The sequence below is a fragment of the Lampris incognitus genome, chromosome 1, assembly GCF_029633865.1.
Source record: "Lampris incognitus isolate fLamInc1 chromosome 1, fLamInc1.hap2, whole genome shotgun sequence".
NCBI classification, from domain to species: Eukaryota; Metazoa; Chordata; class Actinopteri; order Lampriformes; family Lampridae; genus Lampris; species Lampris incognitus.
The window spans coordinates 72,059,451-72,081,259 of NC_079211.1; the positions used below are offsets into that span (position 1 = coordinate 72,059,451).

Below are 21,809 nucleotides of genomic sequence, written 5' to 3' on the forward strand. Positions count from 1 at the left end.
CCCTATCATCTGTCCTCTACAGGTAACACTCTATCATCTGATCCATACAAGTAGAACTCTATCACCTATCCTCTACAGGTAACACCCTATCATTTGTCCTCTACAGGTAACACTCTATCATCTGATCTCTACAAGCAGAACTCTATCATCTTTCCTCTACAAGTCACACTCTATCATCTGTACTCTACAGGTCACACCCTATCATCTGATCTCTACAAGTAGAGCTCTATCATCTGTCATTCACAGGCCACACTCTATCATCTGTCCTCTACAGTTCAGACTCTATCATCTGTCCTCTACAGGTAACACTCTATCATCTGATCTCTACAGGTAACACTCTATCATCTGTCCTCTACAGGTCACACTCTATCATCTGTCCTCTACAGGTAACACTCTATCATCTGATCTCTACAAGTAGAACTCTATCATCTGTCCTCTACAGGTAACACTCTATCATCTGATCTCTACAAGTAGAACTCTATCACCTATCCTCTACAGGTAACACCCTATCATTTGTCCTCTACAGGTAACACTCTATCATCTGATCTCTACAAGTAGAACTCTATCATCTGTCCTCTACAGGCCACATTCTATCATCTGTCCTCTACAGGTAACAGTCTATCATCTGTCCTCTAAAGGTAACATTCTATCATCTGATCTCTACAGATAACACTCTATCATCAATCCTCTACATGTCACACTCTATCATCTGATCTCTACAAGTAGAACTCTAACATCTGTCCTCTACAGGTCATACTCTATCATCTATCCTCTACAGGTCACACTCTATTATCTGTCCTCTACAGGTAACACCATATCATCTGATCTCTACAGGTAACACTCTATCATCAATCCTCTACATGTCACACTCTATCATCTGATCTCTACAAGTAGAACTCTATCATCTGTCCTCTACAGCTCACACTCTATCATCTGTCCTCTACAGGTAACACCATATCATCTGATCTCTACAAGTAGAACTCTATCATCTCTCCTCTACAGGTCACACTCTATCATCTGTCCTCTCCAAGTCACACTCTATCATCTGTCCTCTACAGGTCACAATCTATCATCTGTCCTCTACAGGTAACACTCTATCATCTGATCTCTACAAGTAGAACTCTATCATCTGTCCTCTACAGGCCACATTCTATCATCTGTCCTCTACAGGTAACAGTCTATCATCTGTCCTCCAAAGGTAACATTCTATCATCTGTCCTCTACAGGTCACACTCTATCATCTGTCCTCTACAGGTAACACCCTATCATCTGATCTCTACAAGTAGAACTCTATCATCTATCCTCTACAGGTCATACTCTATCATCTGTCCTCTACAGGTAACACACTATCATCTGTCCTCTACAGGTCACACTCTATTATCTGTCCTCTACAGGTAACACTCTATCATCTGATCTCTACAGGTAACACTCTATCATCTGTCCTCTACAGGTAACACTCTATCATCTGATCTCTACAAGTAGAACTCTATCATCAATCCTCTACAGGTCACACTCTATCATCTGTCCTCTACAGGTAACACCCTATCATCTGATCTCTACAAGTAGAACTCTATCACCTATCCTCTACAGGTAACACCCTATCATTTGTCCTCTACAGGTAACACTCTATCATCTCATCTCTACAAGTAGAACTCTATCATCTGTCCTCTACAGGCCACATTCTATCATCTGTCCTCTACAGGTAACAGTCTATCATCTGTCCTCTAAAGGTAACATTCTATCATCTGATCTCTACAGGTAACACTCTATCATCAATCCTCTACATGTCACACTCTATCATCTGATCTCTACAAGTAGAACTCTAACATCTGTCCTCTACAGGTCACACTCTATCATCTGATCTCTACAAGTAGAACTCTAACATCTATCCTCTACAGGTCACACTCTATTATCTGTCCTCTACAGGTAACACACTATCATCTGTCCTCTTCAGGTCACACTCCATCATCTGATCTCTACAAGTAGAACTCTATCACCTATCCTCTACAGGTAACACCCTATCATTTGTCCTCTACAGGTAACACTCTATCATCTGATCTCTACAAGTAGAACTCTATCATCTGATCTCTACAAGTAGAACTCTATCATTTGTCCTCTACAGGTAACACTCTATCATCTCATCTCTACAAGTAGAACTCTATCATCTGTCCTCTACAGGCCACATTCTATCATCTGTCCTCTACAGGTAACAGTCTATCATCTGTCCTCTAAAGGTAACATTCTATCATCTGATCTCTACAGGTAACACTCTATCATCAATCCTCTACATGTCACACTCTATCATCTGATCTCTACAAGTAGAACTCTAACATCTGTCCTCTACAGGTCACACTCTATCATCTGTCCTTTACAGGTAACATCCTATCATCTGATCTCTACAAGTAGAACTCTATCATCTATCCTCTACAGGTCATACTCTATCATCTGTCCTCTACAGGTAACACACTATCATCTGTCCTCTACAGGTCACACGCTATCATCTGTCCTCTACAGGTAACACCCTATCATTGGATCTCTACAAGTAGAACTCTGTCATGTGTCCTCTACAGGTCACACTCTATCATCTGTCCTCTACAGGTAACACTCTATCATCTGTCCTCTACAGGTAACAGTCTATCATCTGTCCTCTACAGGTAACAGTCTATCATCTGTCCTCTACAGGTAACAGTCTATCATCTGTCCTCTAAAGGTAACATTCTATCATCTGATCTCTACAGGTAACACTCTATCATCAATCCTCTACATGTCACACTCTATCATCTGATCTCTACAAGTAGAACTCTAACATCTGTCCTCTACAGGTCATACTCCATCATCTGTCCTCTACAGGTAACACACTATCATCTGTCCTCTTCAGGTCACACTCCATCATCTGATCTCTACAAGTAGAACTCTATCACCTATCCTCTACAGGTAACACCCTATCATTTGTCCTCTACAGGTAACACTCTATCATCTATCATCTGATCTCTACAAGTAGAACTCTATCATCTTTCCTCTACAGGTAACACCCTATCATTTGTCCTCTACAGGTAACACTCTATCATCTATCATCTGATCTCTACAAGTAGAGCTCTATCATCTGTCCTCTACAGGTCACACTCTATCATCTGTCCTCTACAGGTAACACTCTATCATCTGTCCTCTACAGGTCACACTCTATCATCTGTCCTCTACAGGTAACACTCTATCATCTGTCCTCTACAGGTCACACTCTATTATCTGTCCTCTACAGGTAACATTCTATCATCTGATCTCTACAGGTAACACTCTATCATCAATCCTCTACATGTCACACTCTATCATCTGGTCTCTACAAGTAGAACTCTATCATCAATCGTCTACAGGTCACACTCTATCATCAATCCTCTACAGGTAACACTCTATCATCTGATCTCTACAAGTAGAACTCTATCACCTATCCTCTACAGGTAACACCCTATCATTTGTCCTCTACAGGTAACACTCTATCATCTGATCTCTACAAGGAGAACTCTATCATCTTTCCTCTACAAGTCACACTCTATCATCTGTCCTCTACAGGTAACACTCTATCATCTGATCTCTAAAAGTAGAACTCGATCATCTGTCCTCTACAGGTCACACTCTATCATCTGATCTCTACAGGTAACACTCTATCATCAATCCTCTACATGTCACACTCTATCATCTGATCTCTACAAGTAGAACTCTAACATCTGTCCTCTACAGGTCACACTCTATCATCTGTCCTTTACAGGTAACACCCTATCATCTGATCTCTACAAGTAGAACTCTATCATCTATCCTCTACAGGTCATACTCTATCATCTGTCCTCTACAGGTAACACACTATCATCTGTCCTCTACAGGTCACACTCCATCATCTGATCTCTACAAGTAGAACTCTATCACCTATCCTCTACAGGTAACACCCTATCATTTGTCCTCTACAGGTAACACTCTATCATCTATCATCTGATCTCTACAAGTAGAACTCTATCATCTTTCCTCTACAGGTAACACGCTATTATCTGTCCTCTACAGGTAACATTCTATCATCTGATCTCTACAAGTAGAGCTCTATCATCTGTCCTCTACAGGTCACACTCTATCATCTGTCCTCTACAGGTAACACTCTATCATCTGTCCTCTCCAGGTAACACTCTATCATCTGATCTCTACAAGTAGAACTCTATCATCAATCCTCTACAGGTCACACTCTATCATCTGATCTCTACAAGTAGAACTCTATCATCTGTCCTCTACAGGTCACACTCTATTATCTGTCCTCTACAGGTAACATTCTATCATCTGATCTCTACAGGTAACACTCTATCATCTGTCCTCTACAGGTAACACTCTATCATCTGATCTCTACAAGTAGAACTCTATCATCAATCGTCTACAGGTCACACTCTATCATCTGTCCTCTACAGGTAACACTCTATCATCTGATCTCTACAAGTAGAACTCTATCACCTATCCTCTACAGGTAACACCCTATCATTTGTCCTCTACAGGTAACACTCTATCATCTGATCTCTACAAGTAGAACTCTATCATTTTTCCTCTACAAGTCACACTCTATCATCTGTCCTCTACAGGTAACACTCTATCATCTGATCTCTACAAGTAGAAATCGATCATCTGTCCTCTACAGGTAACACCCTATCATCTGTCCTCTACAGGTAACACTCTATCATCTGATCCATACAAGTAGAACTCTATCACCTATCCTCTACAGGTAACACCCTATCATTTGTCCTCTACAGGTAACACTCTATCATCTGATCTCTACAAACAGAACTCTATCATCTTTCCTCTACAAGTCACACTCTATCATCTGTCCTCTACAGGTAACACTCTATCATCTGATCTCTACAAGTAGAACTCTATCATCTGTCCTCCACAGGTCACACTCTATCATCTGATCTCTACAAGTAGGACTCTATCATCTGTCCTCTACAGGTAACACACTATCATCTGATCTCTACAAGTAGAACTCTATCATCTGTCCTCTACAGGTCACACTCTATCATCTGTCCTCTACAGGTAACACTCTATTATCTGTCCTCTACAGGTAACATTCTATCATCTGATCTCTACAGGTAACACTCTATCATCTGTCCTCTACAGGTAACACTCTATTATCTGTCCTCTAAAGGTAACATTCTATCATCTGATCTCTACAGGTAACACTCTATCATCAATCCTCTACATGTCACACTCTATCATCTGATCTCTACAAATAGAGCTCTATCATCTGTCCTCTACAGGTCACACTCTATCATCTGTCCTCTACAGGTAACACCCTATCATCTGATCTCTACAAGTAGAACTCTATCATCTATCCTCTACAGGTCATACTCTATCATCTGTCCTCTACAAGTAACACACTATCATCTGACCTCTACAGGTCACACTCTATTATCTGTCCTCTACAGGTAACACTCTATCATCTGATCTCTACAGGTAACACTCTATCATCTGTCCTCTACCGGTAACACTCTATTATCTGTCCTCTACAGGTAACATTCTATCATCTGATCTCTACAAGTAGAGCTCTATCATCTGTCCTCTACAGGTTATTCTCTATCATCTGTCCTCTACAGGTAACACTCTATCATCTGTCCTCTACAGGTAACACTCTATCATCTGATCTCTACAAGTAGAACTCTATCATCAATCCTCTACAGGTCACACTCTATCATCTGTCCTCTACAGGTAACACTCTATCATCTGATCTCTACAAGTAGAACTCTATCACCTATCCTCTACAGGTAACACCCTATCATTTGTCCTCTACAGGTAACACTCTATCATCTGATCTCTACAAGTAGAACTCTATCATCTGTCCTCTACAGGCCACATTCTATCATCTGTCCTCTACAGGTAACAGTCTATCATCTGTCCTCTAAAGGTAACATTCTATCATCTGATCTCTACAGGTAACACTCTATCATCAATCCTCTACATGTCACACTCTATCATCTGATCTCTACAAGTAGAACTCTAACATCTGTCCTCTACAGGTCACACTCTATCATCTGTCCTTTACAGGTAACACACTATCATCTGTCCTCTACAGGTCACACTCTATTATCTGTTCTCTACAGGTAACACTCTATCATCTGATCTCTACAGGTAACACTCTATCATCAATCCTCTACAGGTAACACTTTATCATCTGATCTCTACAAGTAGAACTCTATCATCTTTCCTCTACAGGTCACACTCTATCATCTGTCCTCTACAGGTCAAACTCTATCATCTGTCCTCTACAGGTCACAATCTATCATCTGTCCTCTACAGGTCACACTCTATCATCTGATCTCTACAAGTAGAACTCTATCATCTGTCCTCTACAGGTAACACTCTATCATCTGTCCTCTACAGGTCACACTCTATCATCTGTCCTCTACAGGCCACATTCTATCATCTGTCCTCTACAGGTAACAGTCTATCATCTGTCCTCTAAAGGTAACATTCTATCATCTGATCTCTACAGGTAACACTCTATCATCAATCCTCTACATGTCACACTCTATCATCTGATCTCTACAAGTAGAACTCTATCATCTGTCCTCTACAGGTCACACTCTATCATCTGTCCTCTACAGGTAACACCCTATCATCTGATCTCTACAAGTAGAACTCTATCATCTATCCTCTACAGGTCATACTCTATCATCTGTCCTCTACAGGTAACACACTATCATCTGTCCTCTACAGGTCACACTCTATTATCTGTCCTCTACAGGTAACACTCTATCATCTGATCTCTACAGGGAACACTCTATCATCTGTCCTCTACAGGTAACACTCTATCATCTGTCCTCTACAGGTAACACTCTATCATCTGATCTCTACAAGTAGAACTCTATCATCAATCCTCTACAGGTAACAGTCTATCATCTGTCCTCTAAAGGTAACATTCTATCATCTGATCTCTACAGGTAACACTCTATCATCAATCCTCTACATGTCACACTATCATCTGATCTCTACAAGTAGAACTCTATCATCTATCCTCTACAGGTCATACTCTGTCATCTGTCCTCTACAGGTAACACACTATCATCTGTCCTCTACAGGTCACACTCCATCATCTGATCTCTACAAGTAGAATTCTATCACCTATCCTCTACAGGTAACACCCTACCATTTGTCCTCTACAGGTAACACTCTATCATCTATCATCTGATCTCTACAAGTAGAACTCTATCATCTTTCCTCTACAGGTAACACTCTATTATCTGTCCTCTACAGGTAACATTCTCTCATCTGATCTCTACAAGTAGAGCTCTATCATCTGTCCTCTACAGGTCACACTCTATCATCTGTCCTCTACAGGTAACACTCTATCATCTGTCCTCTACAGGTAACACTCTATCATCTGATCTCTACAAGTAGAACTCGATCATCTGTCCTCTACAGGTAACACCCTATCATCTGTCCTCTACAGGTAACACTCTATCATCTGATCCATACAAGTAGAACTCTATCACCTATCCTCTACAGGTAACACCCTATCATTTGTCCTCTACAGGTAACACTCTATCATCTGATCTCTACAAGCAGAACTCTATCATCTTTCCTCTACAAGTCACACTCTATCATCTGTACTCTACAGGTCACACCCTATCATCTGATCTCTACAAGTAGAGCTCTATCATCTGTCATTCACAGGCCACACTCTATCATCTGTCCTCTACAGTTCAGACTCTATCATCTGTCCTCTATAGGTCACACTCTATCATCTGCCCTCTACAGGCCACACTCTATCATCTGTCCTCTACAGGTCACACTCTATCATCTGTCCTCTACAGGTAACACTCTATCATCTGATCTCTACAAGTAGAACTCTATCATCTGTCCTCTACAGGTAACACTCTATCATCTGATCTCTACAAGTAGAACTCTATCATCTGTCCTCTATGGGTCACACTCTATCATCTGTCCTCTACAGGCCACCCTCTATCATCTGTCCTCTACAGGCCACACTCTATCATCTGTCCTCTACAGGCCACACTCTATCATCTGTCCTCTACAGGTCCCACTCTATCATCTGTCCTCTACAGGTCACAGTCTATCATCTGTCCTCTACAGGTTACACGCTATCATCTGTACTCTACAGGTCACACCCTATCATCTGATCTCTACAAGTAGAGCTCTATCATCTGTCCTCTACAGGTCACACTATCATTTGTCCTCTACAGGTAATTCTCTTATTATTTGATCTCTACAAGTAGGACTCTATCATCTGTCCTCTACAGGTCAGACTCCAACCAGGGAGTCCACAGACCTGCAAATGCATCTGCATGTTACAGCTATGATTTCCCACTGCTGTTTCGCTGTAAGAAAAATGAATTGGATTTTGTGAAACACCTCATATGAGCTGTTGTGTCAGCACAAGCCTGAGATCTGGATGTTTTTCCCTGTGAAATAAAATATATTAGTAAATCTTAATTTTGTGAATTTTGAAGCATTTCGTTAGTCCACACAATTTATATGCCAACACATGACTACCTGTATTAGAAACAGAAGGAAATGGTCAATATGTTCTGACAGTGTTGAATTAAAACACATGTATTCCCACTTGCCAGCTGTCAGCATACCTGCTCTGCTTCTTTTACTGTTAATATCACACTTTTGTTTTTTTCCATTAGTAGCTTTTGGAGTTGAGGTTTTAAGGATTTTTTTTCTAGAATTTATAGCTAGCAAGCAAACATTATACATTACACATGGCCCCTCAGAAAGATGTGATTCTATGATTGCACAAACCTGGACTGAAGCAGAAAAGCAAAGAAAGTTGAATCAGCTCATGTGGACACAAAGTTTATTGACAGGTACATTTCATCACTCATCTAAGTGACCTCTTCAGTCTAAACTGACTGCAGGTGTCCCCACCCTCATAAACAATACATACAAACAACAATACAACAATACAGACAAAACATCGGCAGACAACGGACGGTGACCTTGACGGCAGACAGAAAGACAGAAGCCAGACCCACGCCGGCAATGTGGACAAGTGGGTAAAGAATCTGTCTGACAGACAACTCACCCAGGCAGAGAAAAACATCCTTACTAAGGGGCTGAATTTTGCTGTCACGCTGAGGGAAATCCCGCTAGTGGAACTGATCACAGCCACAGAATCAAAGATCCGTAACAACAACACCGTGGACCCAGAAGCGGAACAACTGCAGACCAAAGTTTCAGACTGCCTCAGCAATGAGAAGGTGCTACCATCCAACATCAGTAGAGATGAGAGGAATGCTGTCACGACTCTCAGTAAGGACAATAACATCATCATCCTTCCAGCAACAAAGGCAGATGCACTGTTGTATCAAACCAGACAGACTATCATGAGAAAGTTATGACGTTACTTAGTGACATGAATACTTATGAGCCCCTGGAACCAGATCCAGCCAGTGGTCACAAGAAAAAGGTGACAGATTGTCTGAAGCTGTTAGAACAGGGCAGTGCTATTGACAGAATGTTGTACCACAGATTATACCCAGGGGGCGCTACACCTAGTCTGTATGGTTTACCTAAGATACATAAACAGGATGTGCCATTATGGCCTATTGTTTGTATGATTAAGTCAGTGACCTATAACCTCTCTAAGTTTCTGGCATCTATTCTTAACCCGTTGGTAGGCAGTAATGAACATCACATCAGAACACTGTGGATGTTGTGGATAAGGTGAGGGACATCATTATGGAGAGGATGAAACAATGGTCTCTTGTGATGTCACGTCTCTCTTCACGTGTGTTCCTGTTGATGAAGCAGTGGAGGTAGTATGTATGAAATTACAAAACCACCCCACCCTTAGCAACAGGACCACCCTTAACACTGATCAAGTGTGTCTGCTCCTGAAGCTGTGTCTTCAGTCCACGTACTTCACATACAGGGGGCAGTACTACAGGCAGAGGCGTGGGGGCGCTATGGGTTCCCCAGTCTCACCTGTAGTGGCCAACTTGTATATGGAGGAAGTGGAAAAGAGGCTCTGATGTCCTATCCAGGGACACCACCTAGCCATTGGTTCAGATTTGTGGACGACACCTGAGTTAAGATTAAATCTCAGGGTGTACCACATTTCACCCACCACATGAACTCTGTGGACACCACATCAAGTTCACCAGGGAGGATGTGAAAAATTACAGGTCAGCCTTCTTACACTGTGAAATAGCAATTGGTGATGGGGGACATTTGATTGTTGATGTTTACTGTAAACCAACACATACTGATCAGTATTTAAGGTTTGACTCTCATCATCCATTGGACCACAAACTAGGAGTCATCAGGACGCTGGACCACCGAGCTGACAACGTCCCCACCAACACAGCGGCCGGGAAAGGGGAGAAACCCCATATTAAACAGGCCCTGGTTAAGTGTGGTTGTCCTAACTGGGCGTTTGTCAAAGCCAGGAAGATGCCCAAACAGTGCACCAGCCAATCGAAGAGAGGAGAAGGACAACAGTTGTCTAAACATAAACCAGCGGTGAGACCGTATGTGGTGGGAGTGTCAGAAAAGCTGAGATGTGTATTTTCAAAACACCGCATCGCAGTTGCTTTCAAACCCAAAACACGCTGGGCCAGAAGTTGGTCCACCCCAAGGATCAGGTCCCCCAGCACAAACACAACAATATACACTACCGTTCAAAAGTTTGGGATCACATTGAAATGTCCATATTTTTGAAGGAAAAGCACTGTACTTTTCAATGAAGATAACTTTAAACTAGTCTTAACTTTAAAGAAATACACTCTATACATTGCTAATGTGGTAAATGACTATTCTAGCTGCAAATGTCTGGTTTTTGGTGCAATATCTACATAGGTGTATAGAGGCCCATTTCAAGCAACTATCACTCCAGTGTTCTAATGGTACAATGTGTTTGCTCATTGGCTCAGAAGGCTAATTGAGGATTAGAAAACCCTTGTGCAATCATGTTCACACATCTGAAAACAGTTTAGCTCGTTACAGAAGCTACAAAACTGACCTTCCTTTGAGCAGATTGAGTTTCTGGAGCATCACATTTGTGGGGTCAATTAAACGCTCAAAATGGCCAGAAAAAGAGAACTTTCATCTGAAACTCGACAGTCTATTCTTGTTCTTAGAAATGAAGGCTATTCCATGCGAGAAATTGCTAAGAAATTGAAGATTTCCTACACCGGTGTGTACTACTCCCTTCAGAGGACAGCACAAACAGGCTCTAACCAGAGTAGAAAAAGAAGTGGGAGGCCGCGTTGCACAACTGAGCAAGAAGATAAGTACATTAGAGTCTCTAGTTTGAGAAACAGACGCCTCACAGGTCCCCAACTGGCATCTTCATTAAATAGTACCCGCAAAACACCAGTGTCAACATCTACAGTGAAGAGGCGGCTGCGGGATTCTGGGCTTCAGGGCAGAGTGGCAAAGAAAAAGCCATATCTGAGACTGACCAATAAAAGAAAAAGATTAAGATGGGCAAAAGAACACAGACATTGGACAGAGGAAGACTGGAAAAAAGTGTTGTGGACGGATGAATCCAAGTTTGAGGTGTTTGGATCACAAAGAAGAACGTTTGTGAGACACAGAACAAATGAAAAGATGCTGGAAGAATGCCTGACGCCATCTGTTAAGCATGGTGGAGGTAATGTGATGGTCTGGGGTTGCTTTGGTGCTGGTAAGGTGGGAGATTTGTACAGGGTAAAAGGGATTCTGAATAAGGAAGGCTATCACTCCATTTTGCAACGCCATGCCATACCCAGTGGACAGCGCTTGATTGGAGCCAATTTCATCCTACAACAGGACAATGACCCTAAACACACCTCCAAATTGTGCAAGAACTATTTAGAGCAGAAGCAGGCAGCTGGTATTCTATCGGTAATGGAGTGGCCAGCGCAGTCACCAGATCTGAACCCCACTGAGCTGTTGTGGGAGCAGCTTGACCGTATGGTACGCAAGAAGTGCCCATCCAACCAATCCAACTTGTGGGAGCTGCTTCTGGAAGCGTGGGGTGCAATTTCTCCAGATTACCTCAACAAATTAACAGCTAGAATGCCAAAGGTCTGCAATGCTGTATTTGCTGCAAATGGAGGATTCTTTGACGAAAGCAAAATTTGATGTAAAAAAAATCTTATTTCAAATACAAATCATTATTTCTAACCTTGTCAATGTCTTGACTCTATTTTCTATTCATTTCACAACATATGGTGGTGAATAAGTGTGACTTTTCATGGAAAACACAAAATTGTTTGGGTGATCCCAAACTTTTGAACGGTAGTGTAGTGTACACTGTTAAGTGTCAGGACGATTGTCATGACTTGTACATCGGGGAAACTAAACAGATGCTGGCCAAGAGGATGGCACAACACAGGAGAGCTAACACGTCAGACCAGGACTCGACAGTCTACACCATCTACAGGCCAGTGGCCACTCTTTCAAGGATGAGGATATGCACATCGCTGATGGGGAGGAACAATGATTTGAACAGGGAGTCAAAGAGGCCATCAATGTTAAGAGGGAACAACCATCCCTGAAACAGGGGGGGGGGGGGCTAAGAGTACATCTGTCACCATCTTACAATGCTGTGATTGCAACAATCCCTAATCCTCTGTGAATAGTACACATGGCCATTGAATCTCTAGTTAAATGTCATATTTGCATATGAAACTAGTCGTTGGTTTCGGTCATTAGGCACTCTATTGTACTGTATTGTTTATAAGGGTGGGGATACCTGCAGTCAGTCTAGACTGAAGATGTCACTTAGTTGAGTGATGAAACGTGTATCTTTCAATAAACGTATGCAGATGAACTGATTCAATCTTCTTTGATTTTCTTACCTGGATTATTGAGCATGTATCAAGACATGCAGAAAAGATACCCATTTGATTCCACGTCTCCACAAGTATGTCATCTGGACCAAACACCTTCCCACTCTTTATCCTTTTCATAGCTGCCCTCACTTCCTCCTTGCTAATCCACTGCACTTCCTGATTCACTATCCCCACATCATCCAACCTTCTCTCTCTCTAATTTCCTTCATTCATCAGCCCCTCAAAGTACTCCTTCCACCTTCTCAACACACACTCTCCTCGCTTGTCAGGACATTTCAGTCTCTATCCTTGATTGTCCTAACTTGCTGCACATCCTTCCCCGCATGGTCTCTCTGTCTGGGCCAATCGGTGCGAGTGCTTTTCTCCTTTCACCTTTTGCTTTGCCTTCGCCACCCCTCTCTTCGCTTTACACTGCATCTCATTGTGGTCCTGTCTACTTTCTTCATCTCTCTGACTACCCAACGTCTTCTTTGCCAACCTCTACCTCTGTATACTTTGCTGTACTTCCTCATTCCACCACCAAGTCTCCTTGTCTTTGTTCCTCTCTCCAGATGAGACACCAAGTACCTTCCTAGCTGTCTCCCTCACTATTTCTGCAGTTGTTGCCCAGCCATCCGGCAACTCTTCACTACCACCCAGTGTCTGTCTTAACTCCTGCCTGAACTCCTCACAACAGTTTTTCTACTTCAACTTCCACCATTTCATCCTTGGCTCTGCCTTCACTCTCTTCCTCTTCTTGATCTCCAAAAGCATCCTCCAGACTACCATCCGATGCTGCCTAGCTGCATTCTCCCCTGTCATCACCTTGCAGTCTGTAATCCCTTTCAGATCACACCTCCTACTTAAGATATAGTCCAGCTGTGTGCACTTTCCTCCATCTTCTTGAAATATGTATTCACCACAGCCATTTCCATGTTTTTCGCAAAATCCACCACCATCTGTCCTTCCACATTCTTCTCAATAAAAGTAAACCTACACATCACCTCCTTATCGCCTCTGTTCCCTTCACCAACATGCCTATTGAAGTCTGCTCCAACCACCACTCTCTCCTCCTTGGGTACACTCCCCACCACTTCATTCACCTCACTCCAGAATTCTTCTTTCTATTCCATCTCACACCCAATTTGTGGGCATATGCACTGATAACATTCATCATCACACCTTGGATTTCCAGCTTCATACTCATCACTCTGTCTAACACTCTCTTCACCTCCAACACACTCTTGACATACTCTTCCTTCAGAATTACCCCTACCCCCATTCTCCTCCCATTCGCACCATGGTAGAAGAGCTTGAACCCACCTCCAATGCTCCCTACCTTACTCCCCTTCCCCCTGGTCTCTTGCACACACAGTATATCTACCGTCCTTCAGAGCTAGGTGACTAAAGAGGCCTACACCCTGGTTTAACAATGAGACACGTGCTCTTAAGCGGGCCTGCAGGAGACTGCAACATAAATGGTGAATATCAAACATGGAAGTTTTTACCTATCGTGGCACGAGTGTTTACTGAAATCTAAGCGTGCTTTATCTGCTGCAGAAACAGGGTATCTCTCTCACTTAATCAATATTAATAAACATAACTCCAGATTTCTCTTTGACAATATACCTAATCTTACTAAAAAGCAGCCGTCTATTAGCTGTTCACCATTCATAGCCCATGAATTTCTGATTTTCTTCTGCAATAAGGTTGATAAGATCTTAAACAAAATTAGTTCTTCAACTCCAGCTACTCCTGCAGATCCTGTCTTACCAAATTCATATCGATACAATGAGTCACTGATAGTCCCTGTTATTACAGCTTTTGAGATTATCTTTCTTAATACTTTGACTAAGCTTGTGTCATCTTTTTAATCAGCTACCTGATGACTTGACCCCTTACCAGCAAAACTTTTTAACGACCTCTGGCCTTTTCTGGGACCACAATGCTAGACATTGTTAATTTATCACTTACTACTGGCATTGTTTCCAGCAGCTTTAAGACAGCTGGGGTTAAACCTCTACTTAAAAACCACACCTCGATCCAGGGTCTCTAAATAACTATCGACCAGTCTCTAATCTTCCATTCTTTTCTGAAGTACTAGAGAGAGTTGTGTCTCAACAACGTCCAACCCTTAAAGAAGAAAACCATCTATACTATGAACCTTTTCAATGGGCTTTGAGGGCCTGTCACTCCACCGAAACTGCTCTGACCAGGGTGGTGAACCACCTTTTACTAGCTATTGACTCTGATTACACTTCTGTGCTTCTACTACTGGACCTCAGTGCAGCCTTTGACACCATTGATTACTGTATATGATTAGACAGATTAAACTGTAATTTTGGTGTCTCTGGCTTAGCTCTCGCTTGGCTTAAGTTGTACTTATTTGGAAGAACAGATTGTGTCTGCTATAGTAATATTACATCAAGATTCTCAGACGTTAAATATGGTGTACCCCAGGGCTCATTTCTTGGCCTTCTAATTTTCTCGCTTCATATTTCACCTCTTGGCCAAATTATACGCAGTTATGGAATAAATTTCCATTACTATGCTGATGATACTCAGCTGTATGTGCCTATAAGGGCGGATGATAATAGTCAAACAACTAATTTAGAGGCCTGCTTGGCTGCTGCGAAAAATTGGATGTCACTAAACTTTCTGCTTTTAAATTCGGATAAAACCAAGATGCTGGTCGTTGGCCCTGCTAGACACAGACACCAATTTGATAAAGTAACGATAACAATTGAAAAATCTGTGATTTCACAAAGTATGGCAGCCAAAAATCTTGGTGTAACATTTAATTCCAGCCTTTCCTTTGATAAGCACACTAAAGAAATCACCAAGACTGCCTTTTGTCACTTATGTAGCATAGCTAAAATTCAATCTTTTCTCTCCATGGCTGATGCAGTGACTCTAATACATGCATTTGTTTCATCCAGACTTGGATTACTGTAACGTTCTGTTCTCAGGTCTGCCACATTCTAGTACTGAAAGTCTTCAGATGGTTCAGAATGCTGCTGCTAGAATCCTAACTAAATCTCGGAAATTTGATCATATTACACCAATTCTTGCCTCCCTTCATTGGCTTCCTATCCATGTTAGATCAGAATACAAGGTGCTTCTGCTGACTTATAAAATCCTAAATGGGCTTGCCCCATCTTACTCGTCTGATCTCCTTAAACTGTACATTCCCATCTCGAGCTCTCCACTCTCAAAATACAGGGCTCCTGTGTGTACTCAGATTTAAAAAGAAGTCAGCTGGTGGCAGCAGGGCCTTTTCCTATCGGGCTCCGTTCTTGTGGAATAACCTGCCTGCTGCCATCAGACCATCTGAGTCTGTTGAGTCCTTTAAATCCAAACTTAAACTCATCTTTTGGTCTTAGCCTACAATAAGTTGCCTTTAAGTTTAAGTTCACAACCTGTACTGCATGGTGGGTCGGTTTCTGTCTCAATGAATTTACCAATCACTGTTCTGCAGACGAGATTATAATGTATAGATTATTGACTATTGCAAACTGTTCTCTTCTCTCACATCTTTTGTCTCTCTCTGAATTATGTCTCCCCCTTTCTCTTCTTCTGTCTGTGAATGGTGTCATGTGAGTCTCTCTTGTGTGCACATGCAGTTGGTCCTCCTCCCAGGTATCTGTGGTGATGGTGGTCGTCACCTGGATGCTTCTTGGCATCCCCCTCATCACATTTTCTTTTTATATATCTTATAAATCCTTTTAATTTTGTTATCCTGATTCAATGTTTTATCCTTCTCTCACTACGATGTGTGACTTTTATTTTCTTTCTTTTTTTTTACTTGGTGATGGTGGTCACGTGGCTTGGGTCCTGGGCTGTTCCGGTGGCATCTGGACACGGCTTGGCATCCGGCTCATCATATTCGTCATAAATTTTATAATTCCATTATAATTGTGTTATGTCTTTCAATGTCGTATTGTGTAAATTGTGTAAACACAACATCATTGCACGTTGTCCGTCTTGGGAAAGAGCTCCTCCTCTGTTGCTCTCCCTGAGGTTTCTTCCTAGTTTTTCTCCCTGTTAAAGGTTTTTTTAGGGCATTGTTCTTTATCCGATGAGATGGTCTGAGGACAGGATGTTGTGTTGCATAAAGCCCCTTGAGGCACATTTGTAATTTGTGATATTAGGCTATAAGAATAAAATTGACTTGACTTCTGGCCATCATATCCCTTTGCCAGTCATAGTGCCAGCATTAAAATTTCTGACTCTATCTTCCACACTCTTACCCTTAGTTCTCTCCCGCTGCCTCTGGACATGCCTTCCCCCTCTCTTTCTCCTTGCCTGACAGTAGCATAGTTTCCACCAGCACCCTGCTGGCCAACATTACTGACAGTGGTCGTTGGTAACCCAGGCCTCGACCGATCCGGTATGGAAATCTGATTTATATTCTGATTCTGATTTATGATCCACATATTTGATTTGGCAAAGGTTTCATGCACTGGGAATGCATTGGTTTGTGAATCCTCAGTGGCTAGATGATTGGTCAATGCTACTCGGACTACAATGGAAATGGAAACAAAACCAGAACGCTTCTGATACAAAAATCTTGTCACGTGGCTACATATATATATAGTACGTATAAAGAATCCGCTAATAGAAATTAGCATTTGATTGGTAACTACCTTTTCCTGGCTCTTCCTCTCTTCTTACTCCTCCCCCTGTCAGTCTGAGCGCGCTCAGGGAAGAGTTTGGAGGGGGGATTGGGTGGAACACGTGTCCGCAGCCGAAAAATACATTTTCTCTTTTTAATCTCCTTGCCACACAGAAACCTGTACACACACGCGCGCGCACACACACACACACACACACAAACACACACAATTTCAAGGAACCGTGGAACTTGGTTGAGTGCATGTGTGTGTACGTGTTCGTTTGCATTTGTGTTTATTTATGGTGCGTGTGGGTGTGTCTTACTTGCTCTTGTAGTTGTTGAGTGCATCAAGAATGTGTTGTTCTCTTTCTGATGGTGGAGCATTGGACAACTAGAAACGGAACAGACATCACGAATGAACCAGTAACACCAGATGGTCAAATGCTGCACCAGTGGCAATGAGATCGGTCCAGCTGAGTCTGGTTCAGTGGTACTGAGGTACTAACCTTGCCCAGCTGAAAGTGGTCCCAGTGAGTTGAGACAAAGCCAAGAATCTCCTCCAACTCAAAGTATTTCTTCTTGCGACTGACGCCCAGGTTATAAAGAACCAGATGAACCAGATCCACCCAGCGCAGAGATAAACGGCGAACATACTCTGATCCTTTATTACACACAGCACACAGAAAGAGGTAGAACCTATGACAGGAGGAGAGAGATACGTTATCAAATGACCTCCATGTCTGTCCAGAGAAACTCGGCTGCAGTGACTCTTGCTACCTGTCTCCAAACATCATGGCCTCTTGCAGACATTGGGTACAGGCCTCATGGAACCACTGCTGACAACGGAAGCACTGCAACATCTTCAGATACCACCTGGACACACAAGACACAGGCTAACACACATGTCAACACAAGTTATCACACAGGATAACACACAGGATATCATCTTTAGATACTCCCTGTACACACAACATACAAACACACCTCCTACACATAGAACATTGGAGACTCTGCTAGAACTTAGACACATACTAATGCTAATATTAATACAGATACTAATACTGATAGATAGGGATACTGAAATTAGTAACGATACGAATACCAATACTAAAACTGACACTAGTGTTGACTAGGGATCGACCGATTATCGGTATGGCCTATTATAGGTATGGCCGATTATCGGCTTAGTTAGTCATAATTTTTCATATTATCATTATCGGCATATTTTTATCAGCCAGCTGATTAAAAAAAGTCCACATGTGCGCCTTTGACACAACCTCCGCTCTGCCGAAGCACAGCACAACACTCACAGAAGACACGCATGGAGGAGTAAGACCACTTTTCTAAGGTAAGAGGAGCATGCCAGATGCCATCAAACCTAGTTGGTTGTAAGAAAGGCATGCCATAACGTTAGTTACAAAACTAACTCCATACCGTTAGTTTCTCCGTCTCTGTCCCCCTCCCACACACACACCAAAGAGCATAACGTCGGTCCGACATGAGCTCGACAACAGGTTGTCATTTCAAACAGAGAACACAAAAGGTTTCACACAAGTGAGCCTGTGCTTAACCTTCAAATGTAACCAGACCAAAAGAAAGAAGCTAATGTGTGACATTTTACTGTAACACAGGGTGTTACTGTCAGTGTTGTGCATGAGCGTGTCAGTCGGTTTCACGTGGAACTACATTCTCTCAACCGCAGAACGTCCGTCTGATTCTGCTGATCTGCGGCAGGATACAGCGGTGACAATATTCAAAACAGCGTACACCCACACGGATTTATTTCTTAGCTGAGCCTTTTCTTAAGTGGCTAAAATGCGTTTTGTCCGTGTCCCGTTCCTCAACTTCCGTGCCGGCTACTCCTGCTGAACCTCCCAACTGGGAGCTCACAGACTCCCATCTACTGCAGGTAATGCACGGACTATCGATAAGTACCGCATATAAGTACCTCATACAACCTCAACTATCCCTTTAAAGATAAGAGAAGGGAACATGATGACACTAACGTACATTTTTCTACTCAGTTCAGTCAAAGCCTGCTGGAGCACTTTAACCAGTTCATGTGGAGTCATTTTAATATTATAATTATTCAGTTTGGTCAGTTTACTTCTTGCTGTCCATGCAGTTTAATTCATTCCATTTTCTTATTGTGGAAGTTATTTATTTTTATTTACCAATTCATGTGGAGTCATTTTAATATTATAATTATTCAGTTTGATCAGTTTACTTCCTGCTGTCCATGCAGTTTAATTCATTCCATTTTCTTATTGTGGAAGTTATTTATTTTTATTTACCAATTCATGTGGAGTCATTTTAATATTATAATTATTCAGTTTGACCAGTTTACTTCCTGCTGTCCATGCAGTTTAATTCATTCCATTTTCCTATTGTGGAAGTTATTTATTTTTATTTACCAATTCATGTGGAGTCATTTTAATATTATAATTATTCAGTTTGACCAGTTTACTTCCTGCTGTCCATGCAGTTTAATTCATTCCATTTTCTTATTGTGGAAGTTATTTATTTTTATTTACCAGTTCATGTGGAGTCATTTTAATATTATAATTATTCAGTTTGACCAGTTTACTTCCTGCTGTCCATGCAGTTTAATTCATTCCATTTTCTTATTGTGGAAGTTATTTATTTTTATTTACCAGTTCATGTGGAGTCATTTTAATATTATAATTATTCAGTTTGACCAGTTTACTTCATGCTGTCCATGCAGTTTAATTCATTCCATTTTCTTATTGTGGAAGTTATTTATTTTTATTTACCAATTCATGTGGAGTCATTTTAATATTATAATTATTCAGTTTGATCAGTTTACTTCCTGTTGTCCATGCAGTTTAATTCATTCCATTTTCTTATTGTGGAAGTTATTTATTTTTATTTAAAAGATAATTCCACTCAGATTGTTATCTGGCATCTTGAACACCATGCACTTTGTTTTGTTTTTTAAAAAAATATTTTCTGGTTTACACAAAATTCAATCTAACATGTTAATTTAAAGGCAGCCTTGTGTTGGGTTTGTGCTGCTAAATTTTGGCACAAAATGTTTACATTTACTGCAACTGAATATCGGCCCCGAATATCGGCTGTCGGCCCCCATAACTTACCAATAATCAGTATCGGCCCTGAAAAAAAACCGTATTGATTGACCCCTAGTGTTGACACTAATACTAATGCCAGTGCTAGTTCTACACCCTAATGCTAGAGAGCAGGCCGAGCTAGTGGAAATGAAAGAACCCCAATCATTTAGACAGGGGAAAGGGCTCAAAGTCAGAGAGACAGAAGAGACAGTGTGGCTGCTAAGTAACAGAGACTGTCTGTGATTGGCTAGCCTTACTCTCCAGGGCCTCCACAGTAGCAGTAACACTGCTGCTGATTAGTCCGATGTTGGGAGTCCCATTCCAGAGATTCTGGGTCATAGGGTAACACCTGCTTCATGGCAGACAGGGCTTTGGCTATGGGTCCTTTCTTTAGAGCGCCCCCTTTCTGTGAGGAGGACACAGGCATAAAAACAGACAAGCAATTACATAGGCTTATGATTCTTAAACATTTACAAGATCAACAATAATAAGAATAAAAAAGTGTTATTATGACTATTATGATTATTATTGTCATTATTGATATTATTATGATTATTATTACATTACATCAATAATATTATGAAATATCATGTATATGTGTGTGCGTGTGTGTGTGTGTGTGTGTGTGTGTGTGTGTGTGTGTGTACCCTGACAGCCAGAGCAAAAATGCATCGTCGGCAGAACCAGGGGCTGTGTTTGCTGCTGCCCTCTACAGGAGGAGTGTGGCACTGCTGGTGGTAGCCTGATAGACGGGAGACATTCCGTGGTCAATGCTAACCAGCTTCTATAACTTAACCAACAGACAGTACAACATCCATCCATCCATCCATCCATTATCCAAACCGCTTATCCTGCTCTCAGGGTCGCGGGGATGCTGGAGCCTATCCCAGCAGTCACTGGGTGGCAGGCGGGGCGACACCCTGGACAGGCCGCCAGCTCATCACAGGACAGGTTCAACCATGTTTTTTCTCCAAGTTACTGAAGCTGGATTTTAACACTGACCTGTTCTTCCGAATATATATATATATATATATATATATATATATATATATATATATATATATTTATTTATTTTATTTTTTGGGGGGGGGTCTGATTTAAGGCTGATCTGAGCTGATAATCTTGCAAGATGGTGTGAGCTATTTAACATTCAGTCTTTACCCTGTTTCAATGTTATATCCTTCTCTCACTAAGACATGTGACTAATTTGTTTTTTTTTCTTTTACATTTTTCCCCCTCTCTTTTACATGGTGATGATGGTCGCGTAGCTCGGGTCTTGGGCTGTTCTGGTGGTGTCTG

At 41.7% G+C, this 21,809-nt stretch overlaps 1 protein-coding gene across 1 annotated transcript in view; it reads right to left on the reverse strand.

The window, feature by feature from the left end:
- The window catches only part of phf19 (PHD finger protein 19), a 253,724-nt gene that overhangs the window by 214,955 nt on the left and 16,960 nt on the right, over positions 1-21,809 (reverse strand). Inside the window, exons 5-10 of the mRNA XM_056292783.1 lie at positions 21,158-21,252; positions 20,768-20,916; positions 18,199-18,294; positions 17,928-18,117; positions 17,745-17,812; positions 17,453-17,599 (exon numbers count right to left, since the gene is read on the reverse strand). Of these exons, the coding sequence (XP_056148758.1) occupies positions 17,453-17,599; positions 17,745-17,812; positions 17,928-18,117; positions 18,199-18,294; positions 20,768-20,916; positions 21,158-21,252 (745 nt within the window). The remainder of the gene's footprint in view (positions 1-17,452; positions 17,600-17,744; positions 17,813-17,927; positions 18,118-18,198; positions 18,295-20,767; positions 20,917-21,157; positions 21,253-21,809) is intronic.